Source organism: Pogona vitticeps, chromosome 3 (assembly GCF_051106095.1).
Source record: "Pogona vitticeps strain Pit_001003342236 chromosome 3, PviZW2.1, whole genome shotgun sequence".
Lineage (NCBI taxonomy): Eukaryota > Metazoa > Chordata > Lepidosauria > Squamata > Agamidae > Pogona > Pogona vitticeps.
Window position 1 is genome coordinate 177,573,769 of NC_135785.1, and position 10,967 is coordinate 177,584,735.

General features: G+C 40.2%; 1 protein-coding gene across 1 annotated transcript in view; it reads left to right on the forward strand.

Annotated features, from left to right (window-relative positions):
• Positions 1 to 7,249, forward strand: part of XG (Xg glycoprotein (Xg blood group)) — a 34,187-nt gene extending 26,938 nt beyond the window's left edge. Inside the window, exons 6-9 of the mRNA XM_020786966.3 lie at positions 1,463 to 1,513; positions 3,122 to 3,160; positions 4,610 to 4,732; positions 7,019 to 7,249. Coding sequence (XP_020642625.3) covers positions 1,463 to 1,513; positions 3,122 to 3,160; positions 4,610 to 4,732; positions 7,019 to 7,035 — 230 coding nt within the window. The 3' untranslated portion in view covers positions 7,036 to 7,249. The remainder of the gene's footprint in view (positions 1 to 1,462; positions 1,514 to 3,121; positions 3,161 to 4,609; positions 4,733 to 7,018) is intronic.
• The last annotated feature ends 3,718 nt before the right edge of the window (positions 7,250 to 10,967 follow it).

Consider the following 10,967-nt stretch of genomic DNA (forward strand, 5'->3'; position numbering starts at 1 on the left):
AATAAATATTCATGAGCTGTCATGTCAATTCTGACCTAGGGTGATCCTTTTCAAGGTTTTCTAGGTAGGAAATACTCAGAAGTGGTTTACTATTTCTGGGAGTGCCCTTATTTTCCCGATGGTGCAGCCTGCCCAACGCTACGCAGCTGGTTCTACTTGAAGGAGGTACAGCGGGGAATTGAGTTCCCAACTTCCAGCTTTGCAGTCAAATACCTAAACCATTGAGCTATCCAGCCAGCTATCAGCTGATTAAGGGAATAATATTTTATAGATGCTTGTTTTCATTTAACAACTTTGTTAGAATGTTTGTAGGCATGTTTCTCATTTTTTAAGGTTAATTGTTTTTTTGGAAATGCTGTCTTAACATACCTGCCAAGCTCAGGGAAATCCTGAAATACATTGTACAGTTCTTTTGCTGAAATGATGGATTGTGAGTGTGTTAATTTGGCAATAACACGTGCTCCCTGTTAAAATTAGATCTGAATGGCAACTACTTGATTTTTTCCCCTCTTGTAACCATTTGCTGCTGAAAGTATCTATGGATGGAGATGGGGAGGTCATGTTAGAGCTGGCAGGTTTGGATAAGCAGCAGAACAGGCACTAAACGGGTAAACAATGTGATTCTAGACAGAGGAAATGTCATAGGTAAACAATTGAAGCATGAAAAATTCCCATTTAGTACTTTAAGTATAAGGGCAGGGGTTTCCAAAATAATGATTTATGTCACAGTTCATCCCTAAAATGGCCATCCTACACTCCAATCTATTCCTGATGCAGCTCCCATAGCTCATAATCTAGTCAAATACTCTCTCTCTCTCTCTCTCTTGTCCCCTGTATTCTCTTCCCTTACTACATTCATATCGAGTCAGACACGACTTAACGACTAAACAACAACAAACAAGTACATTCAAGCTTGCTTGGGCAGCACCTCCTCACCCCTGCTGGTCACAGAATCCCTGCTTTTCCTTGTACTATTATTAAGCCCAGGAGGGTGGCATCAGACAGGCATTTGCAGGGACTCCCAGGTAAATGCATGCGATTCCTGAAGGTTGTCTAAGCAACATCACAACATCTCTTTCTGCAATTGCCTTCCTGCAGGATTCTTCCCTGCCAACCCTGCATTTCATGATGAAAGAAGCCACTGCATATGCAAAACTCTTCTTTTGTTGCTCTGATCACCTCCATGGTGGCTGCCTGCATTTTACTTTTAATGCTGACAAATTGGATAACATGAACTCTCCCTCTCTCTCTCTCTCTTTTGGTCTTTGAATCACAGCTTTCAAATGGACTTCATCTGCACATTTCAAGGGTATAAGGCAGCTTCTTTTACACATGAAAAGGGGAAAAGTGTGCAAAATATTAGTTCTGGGGCTTTAATAAGAGAGTTTCTGAAAATCTGTAAGAAATAAGAAACATGGGAAAAATGGAAAGAAAGAGTAATACCATAATTTCATCTTTTTAGGTGATTTTACTGACTTGGATCTCAATGATGGGAAACCTCTACCTCCATCAGGTATAATACATCAATGTTCTTTCAGATGGTTCACACACTGTTGTCCTTCATCTCTCTAGACAAAGCAGCATATCTTGGATAATAAAGCCCAGAATCCTATTTTCTTATGCAATCAAATGAAGCCAACTGCAGAACCAATCTCACCTTTTCACCTGGATGGCCACTGCACTCCTATGCAATGGGGAAACAACCTCTCAGTAATCTGGAAGCTGAGTCATGGCAACTGGATTTCTTTCTTATTAGGCTGAAACGTTTCGCTACTCATCCAAGTAGCTTCTTCAGTCTGAGAAGAGCTGGCAGGAGATCCCTAATAGATCCTCCACACTGGTTTCACTTTCGCCTGGTCTGAATAGAAGTGATGTGAAACTAATGTGGAGGATCTATTGGGGATCTTGTACCAACTCTCCTCAGACTGAAGAAGCTACTTGGATGAGTATGTATGTATGTATGTATGTATGTATGTATGTATGTATGTATGTATGTATGTATGTATGTATGTATGTATGTATGTATGTATGTATGTATGTATGTATGTACGTACGTACGTACGTACGTATGTACGTATGTACGTACAGTGGTGCCTCACTTAGCAATTGCTCCGTTGAGCGATAAAATCGCTTTGCGATGGACTTTGGGCCATCGCTGGAGTGATCGCTTAGCAATGTCCTCGATGGTTAAAATTCGCTTTGCGATGATCACGGGGAAGTGATCATGGCAAAGCGAACTTTTTTAAACAGCTGATCGGCGGTTCCAAAATGGCCACCGCTGTTTTGCCTCGCTGTAGAGGCACCCAAAATGGCCACCACTATGGAGGAATTTCGCTTTAAGGTAAGTTTATAGCCCATAGGAACGTACTAAACGCGTTTTAATACGTTCCTATGGGCTTTTTAAAATCGCTTAGCGATTAAATAATTTAGCAATTTTTTTTCCGGAACGGATTAACATCGCTAAGTGTGGCACCACTGTATGTATGTATGTATGTGTGTGTGTGTGTGTGTGTGTGTGTGTGTGTGTGTGTGTGTGTGTGTATCGCCCATCAGGCAGCCAAGGCCACTCTGGGCAGTTTATAACAAAAAACAACAAAGTAACAAAATAGCAAATAGCAACATTAATACATTGGGGTGAAAAAAAAATCATTTTTTAAAAAGTAGTGAAACGTTTCAGCCTAACAAGAAGTCCACTTGTCATGACTCACCTTCCAGACAACATCACCTGGATGACTGAGAATCTTCAAAAATAAGTCCTTGAGTAAACAATTGCACATCTCATTATGCTCCTAGCCATATCATGGATGACTAAAGCCACATGGGAAAACCAAGTGCATGATTTGTCTTTATACGCATGGTTTTATTTCAGTAGGATTTTGGCCAACAAGTTATATCTAGTATTGTTTTCCTGTTCACAGGAGTCTCTTTGACAATGGCTTTAACGAATGGAAGTCAGGGCAAAAAGGAGCCTTAGGGAGCCTGGAAACCTGAAGTGATATTTTGGCATTTATAGCTGTTTTAAAGAAATAATCCAATATATCATTAGATATATTTAGACCTGTCTTGGTAAAATTATTTTAAACATTTCCCTGGAACAATAACATTACAGCTTCTATTTCAGGTGGGAGAGATCACATTGAAAGTCATGGTGGAAATACTGGTAAGGTTGACAGAGCACTTTGTGGTATATGGTGGGCCAAACTATGAATAATGAGACACTTTCTTTTTTTTTTCTCAATACAACACTTGTGTAATTCTTTTTAAAATATTTGTATACTTACTGTTTTAAGTTTTTAAATAGTGCCTTTTTAATGGTGTAAGCCACCTTGAGTCTTTAATTAATTAATAATTAATAATTAATTATTCTCTTAAGCAATGTTTCCTTAAACTGGTCATGTTGCCCCTTCACCAGTTTGGAATGTGATCAAAATGATCTCCCCCCCACCCAATTTTTGCTTTTAAAGTTTCTATATGTCAGTAAATAGCAGGTTGTGGTCCAAATGGTATTTTGGAGGAGAGGTTTTTTTTTGTCTAATATGGACAAGCAGGTCATGTTCTACCTTAGAGCCTATGTAGCCATTTTAGTTCAAAATAAAGGTAGGCAACTTTACCACTGGTTTTCTTTTAGCACGCAGCATGTGTAATGTGAAGCCTTAAGTATTCCTTGAACCACATTTATTCTGACCCTAAGCACCAGATAAAATTAGTCACTAAAGCTCATAATTAATATTTTAGCCACCCCCAACAGCTGAAATCCTATTGGATAAAGACATCATCCTCCCGTCCTGCAAAGCCTGTGCCTTCTTAATGATGAAAGTGATTACCTGGGGAGATCTGGGAGAGAGGTCAGAAATATTTAATTTCTGAAAAATGGCTACTGCTTCTGACATTATCAGCTTTACTCAGTCCAATGTACACCAACAGGATTTCAGCCAATGGGACTTCAGTTTTTCCCTATCTTTTTCACCCTCGTTACACAATGCCCATCTAGTCCTTACACTACTACACAATACTACTCAAAAAGCAACCAAGAATAAAAGGTGTACTGAATCTTATGTTTATAAAGTTTTGAAGTCATGGTTGAGCAAGTTTAAAATACTTCCCCACTCCCCTAGATCACTGCCTTAGATATAAACCATCAGTGGCTGGAATCCAGTTAAAAAACTACACTGATATAGGAGCAGAAATTTCACTTGCGAATTGCTTCAAGTTAAGAAATCAGCTCAGATGTTTGGTGTTGCATGCTGAGCCATGCAACTGGTGTGCTACAGAAAACACCTAATGCTAGTTTTGTAACTTGCAGTCGTTTGCAGCTGAGATTTACAGTGGTGGAATTATGCCAGCGAGTAGAGCTAACAGGATTTTCACCAGTGTCATTGCTTCTTCCTCTGGGAATGAGAGAAATCCTGTAATCATTTCTTTATTCATAGCTAGTGCTTCTATTACAATCTTTCTTAACAAAAAAAAAAACCCTCCTTAGATCAAGCAGGCTGGGAACAATATAAATGCATACACTTTTGACATATGTACCTACTAGGCCACAGTGTTGTTCCTCTTTTTTACATTTCAAAACAGACTAAACTACTGTGTTGTTTTCCTCTCTTTTTAGTGGATTCTAGTTCAACAGCTCAGATTACATCCCCAGTCGTGGCTGTGGTTGTGCTGTTGTGTGCAGGAGCAGTTTTTGGCTATACTGCTTACAAGCAAAAGAGATACTGTTTCAAGTCTAGAGGTGAGAATTATTTTTATAAGCTGGTTACAATTAAAGCAAAAAAGCAAAGCGTGCTGCTTATATACCGCCCCATAGCACTTCAAGCACTCTCTGGGCGGTTTACAATTTAATTATGCAGGCTACACATTGCCCCCCCCCCCAGCGAGCTGGGTACTAATTTTACCGACCTCAGAATGATAGAAGGCTGAGTCAACCTTGAGCCGGCTACCTGGGATTTGAACCCCAGGTCGTGATCACAGTTTTAGCTGCAGTACAGCAGTTTAACCACTGCGCCACGAGGCTCCTCGTGGGTGTGATAAACTCCTATTCTCAATTTTGCATTTCTCCATATCTCAACTGCTTCCCCATCCCAGTCTTTGTTCATATCAGCTTGTGAGACTTTGGGGTTTTCCCCCGACACGGCAATCCATATATGTTTCCTATATGTACCTTTGTAACATCCACATATATTTATATCTTTAAAAAAACACCAAAGTACTGTGACATCTTAAAAACTAACAGATTTTCCCAGGTGTATACATTTTTCTAAACATTTTCCCATAGACTAAAAAAGTGCATATTTAGGTGCACTTTTCAATGTGTACATTTGTAGTTACAGTATTTATATATTTTAAAATGTTTGCAAAATTGCATGTATTATGAATGTATAGCAAAATTTATAAATGTGTGCTTTTGCTTGCAAAAAGATGCCAAATGGGCATATTTTAAAAATGCTGAGTTGTCATGAATTGGATAAGTAATTTACACACCAACCTGATATCCACTTACCAAAACTAAGTGCTATTGATGTCAATAAATACTGTAGTACATACGTCTGGCCAGGCATATACAGAATTGCAGAGCTGGTCAATCTAGTTCATTACTCTTACCCTGATTTACAATTCCTGTCACAATCAGAGAAATGAAGAGCTGATCCAAGAATTGTAGGTATGTGAGACATGTGGTGTTATCAATGATCTCTGACCTTCTTGTGAATACATGGAGATAACTGGGGAAGTCTACAGCTGCTACTAACATTACAACTGAAGGAGCAAAATACAAAATAAACAAATTAATTAATTAAAAAACCAAACAAGCTCACACAGTACAATGCTGTTCAGTATAGTTTATTGTTGCGGTTCTTAGACCAATCACAAGCTCACACAATTTTGTGCAATAATCCACTAAAAGCCAAGAAATGCTAGAATTCCACAGTACAGATAGCTCCTTTTCACAATGTGTTCATCCAGGCAGATGTTAATATTTATAGCTGATGGATATGGATAAAGCACAAAACTCTCTCGCTGTGTCCAGCATGTCTGGCCCTCTCTGTGTTTTCACCCAATACTCCCCCAGTTGGTCTAGGGGGGAGCTAACAAATGATTGTTCAGAAATGCAAAGCATGAAAAGCTAGAGCTGTAAAATTCCCCATATAATTTAAATTTAAAAACCACTTTGGCAATGATTCGATTTATCACCAGTAATCCATAATTGGTGTTGTAAGTAGTCTGCTCTGCAAAGCCAACAATCATCCGATTATAGATAATCTGATCAACATTCTAGACTGATCTCATTCATTTTTTGCAGGCACCAGCTGACAGAATGTCACTCTTTCTCCTCTCTCTTCCGCATGTTGGGAAGGAGGGATGAAGCTGGTCAGTGTTCCAGCTGAAGTGTAGGGCAGAGAAGCTGCACCTGAGACTTTGGCCAGGGACACAGTGATGTCAGTGGGCATGGCCATGCTTTCTGACATCATCCAACCCATGGGGAGCCGCAGAAGGAGCAACAAACTCCCCATCCCAAAGCAGTACTTCACCCTCTCTTCTATATACATCAGTCAGTCCCTTTTTTGATTACTCTAATTTTGACCTATACTGTATATGGAATTCCCCAAGTTGATGGATTCTAGCACAACCCTATGGGGGTTTGTTGTTGTTGTTTTGATTTCTATACCAACCAATAGTGCTAAAGCACTCTCTGGGCTGTTTACAACATAATTTTGCAAGCAACACTTTGCCCCCACCCCACCCCAGTAAGGTGGGTACTTATTTTACTGTCCTAGGAAGGATGGAAGGCTGAGTCAATCTTGGGTTGGCTACCTGAACCTGTTGGTATTAAACTTGGGTCATGAGCACAGGCTTGACTGCAGTACTGCAGTTTAACCACTGCTCCTTAGGGGTCAATTTTCTCCCCCCATCAGTGTGTTTATACTTCAGTTTGGGCTCAAGACTAAAGAATAATATAATGTATTTTTTAAATAATCTGTTCCTTTTTCTCAACAAATCAACATGCTGTTTTTCATTTCAGGTGGGCCGGTAGTCTAAAACTCAGGAGAGTAACTGAGAAACATTGGCTTGTAGAAGATCATCCAAACCTTAATGCACTCTCTTAGCGTTATGTATAAATTCCCTCATTCTGGTTTTGTGCAATATGACATTTTACTTGGGTGAAAACTGAAAAGTGGTCTTTCAAAGCTGAGACTAATTAAAGATATAAGTGCGGAAGTGTTCTGATACTATAAAGTATTTCTAAAAAGCATGTTTCATTTTATTGTCTTTTATCTATAATTTCTATTTATGCTTGGGTAAATGCAACATAGTTAATACAGTGGTGATTGTTTGGGGCAACATTTGCATTTTTGTCATAAATTCATTTGCATTTTTGTCATAAATTTAACATGGGATATGTTAAATGAACTGCAACCAATCCATCAATCTTATTTGCAGATACTCAGCTGAGACTATTTATAAGTAACATTTTGAGTCCTACTTAGAAATGCCTGGAAGGCAGGTGATATAAAAGACTGTCTTCTTAAGTAAAAGCCTGCCTGTTTCCTGAGATAAAAAGCAGAGGCCTGGGCTCCATGTCTATTATCTTCAGAAATGAGGCAGGTGACAGGATCATTTCAGTGTTAGCATCCTGACTGGAGAATTTGCACTCTAAACCTATTTGACCTCAGTATTATTGTTCAGGTACCTAGTGGATGCTGTTTTATTCTCCTCTCCTTTTCATAAATCTTCATATTTACATTTGGTTGGTTGTTAAATGTTATTTTATTGGAGCATCTGATTAAATCAACTGCCACTCGTACTTGTTTTATTCTACTTTAATTGTTTGCTATGGGAGTTTTTAGATCTCTATGAGAAGCTCTCCACTCAGTCCCATCACTCTCACAGGCCCACAGGTGTAGTATAGTAGTAGTAGTAGTAGTAGTAATGATGATGATGATGATGATGTCATTTCATTCATATCCCACTTTTCTTCCAATTTGGAGATTCAGGGCTGCTTTAAAAATTGGCTAGTGTTGGCAAGATACATAAACTATAATATTAAAAATGCAATCAAACTTATAGGAATATTTAAAGTCTACTGATTTAAAACAATTAGAATGATTACAAACAAAAACTACATACACATACTGTATTAAAAGAGTTTTTTGAAGAGGAAAGTGTAGCTTCACTGATTAAAAACTTTCTCTTCAGCCTGTTCAGAAATCCTTGTCTGAAAGGGAAGGTCTTTGCCTGCTGGCAGAAAGCCAGGAGAGAGGCCACCTCAGTCTCCTGTAGATGGAAATTCCATGAATTCCACAGTCTAGGAACAGTCACTGGAAAGGCTGCCTCAGAATTCCTCAGATGGGACTAAGTGGAGGTTATGGTATGGGGGAGATGCAGTCCTTCAGCTGGTCTGTGCTCAAGCTGTATGGGGTTTTATAGATCATCACCAGTATAGTGGTACCTCGACATACGAACGTCCCTACTTACGAACATTTCGAGTTACGAACGGCTCCGTTCGCAAAATTTTGCTTCAACTTGCAAACCGAGCTTCAACTTAAGAACGAAAAAAAAAACTTTCCTGCCCTTTTTTTGACCTAAGTTCATCTTGGGTCAAAAGAAGAAAAAATTAAAAAACATTCTCCCCCTAGTGGTAGAGTATGGATTAACCAGCTTTGCATTAGTTCCTATGGGACCTAATGCCTCTACTTGTGAACAGCGCCTCGACATAAGAACGAAAAACAGCCGGAATGGAGTAAATGGTTTTCATTGCATCCCTATGGGAAATTTTGCCTAGATTTACGAACATTTCGACGTATGATCACCGTTCCAATATGGATTAAGTTTGTAAGTCAAGGTACCACTGTACTTTGAACTGGGTCTGGAAATGGACTGGTAGCTAATAGAGCTGTTGTAGCATAGGAGTAACTTGATTTTTATAACTGGTTCTAGTCAACTGTCTGGCTGCACCATTTGGGGCCATGGGAAGTTTCAGAACAATCTACAAAGGCAGGCCCACCTAGAGCATATTACAATAACCTAGGCGGAATGTAATAAAGGCATGTGTCATTGTAGCAAAGTAAGATTTCTCAAGGCATAGGTACAGCTGGTGTATTAGCTTTAGTGATATAAAATATACAGTAGTACCTTGGTTTGCAGAACGGATCCGTTCTACGCGACATTATGTAGTACGGAAATTTTGCAAACCGAAAAGGCAATTGCGCTACAAAAGGGGAGGCACCATAGGTGCAATGTGCCCTGGGAAAACCCTTTTGTAGTGTGAAAAGAAAACAACATAAACCGGGGCTTTATTTCTTATGGATTTTGGTTCGTAAACCGAAAATTATGTAAAAGGAGGCGTTTGCAAACCAAGGTACTACTGTTTATGGTTCACCCACAGGAAATTGGAATACAGGGCTGAATTTAACAATATGCCACAATCCTGAGTACAAGCCTGCCCAGCACAGGCTAAATCCTTGTTCCCTGCTTTGTCTTTTGGCTGCCCAGGAGTACCTCTGTCTCTTCTGGCTTAAGCTTGAGCCCATTATGAATGGCAGACACTGGTTTAGAACCAAAACAGTGGGCCTCTAACTAGGGAACGGGGACTCTGATCCAGGGCACCAGAAAATTTAGAGAACACCAAGATTTGGAGCTGAATCTATTGGTCAGTGTTACAAAAATTCAGGGCAACATTATTCACCCCCACTTTTTTTCTTTGAATGCATGAGCTTTCATCACATTCTCCTCCTCCTCCTCTTCCATGGGTAGCTTGCATCCATGCCCCACAATAGAGTAAGTGATAAGCAATGCCTTTGCTGAGGCCAATTACGGCTCTGCAAAACAACCTCTTAAAGTTAGATGCAAAAGAGAGATAAAAGGGAAGAAAATTGAAGACGGCCCGCAATTATCCAAAATGGTGGGCTTCAGGGTGGACTTCTTCAGCGAAGTTCCTAAAAGCTTTTTTTAAGCAGAGAAGCATGCACCACTCTTTTTAGGGACTCAGCAAGTTTCCTCACTTGCCCTTCACCGCTTTTATGAGCCACAAATGAAACAGTTGCAGAAGAAACTGACGTTTGAACGGAAGGAATGGGATTCATTTTCATGTGTCATCCCAAGTTATCTACGTGACTCCACATACAAAAACAGAATCACCTGCAATCATTATGTCATGCAGTGTTGTGTGTGTTTTTTTAAAAAATAACTCCTAACATCTGAAGTAGGCCATCGGGGATAGAGGAATATACGTTATTCTCCTCCATTGCCGTGGGATCTCTGAATTGGGCCATTAAAGGAGGAGGGGAGCAAGGGAAGCACTGTGATTTCCAGCTTTTAAATAATTTCCCTTAAAGTGAAGAATTAAGTGAAACCAGAGGTTGGGAGTTCGATTCCCCACTGCACCTTCTTCGCAGGGGTTGGATTAATGGTCCACAGGATCTCTTCCAGTACTTCAATTCTAAGATGATGATGATGATGATGATGATGATGAAGAAACTTGCCGCCTTAATATCCCACTGTCACATGTATTAGTATGCCAGTTACAGTTTTAGTAGAATTTATTCACAAAGCCCTGGTGAACCACATGCACCGCCTCAAGCATACTGAAGAAAACACTCAGGTAAATATAATTAATCGAGTCATCAATCAGAGACAAGACGCCTCTTCCCTTTTGAACTGCGGCATTGCTTGAAGGATGACGGTAGTGCCCGGGTGTGTGTGTGATTGATAGATTACAGAACGTGTGAATGGGGCGAAAGTCTTGCAACACGACGGGGGGGGGAACCGCAAAATTGTAGAGGGGAGAGACAGGATTTCTCGTCGGGACCGAGAGCGCCATACAGAATTTCAACTGCCAGCCGATGAAGCCAAGATGCGCCTTGACGCCTCAACCTCCGCCGCTCCAGAAGCCCGCCCCACCCGTTCCAAAGCGCTGCCTCCAGGACCCCCCGAGAGGCTGCGGATTCCTCGCCGAGCCTGGAACGCGAGGG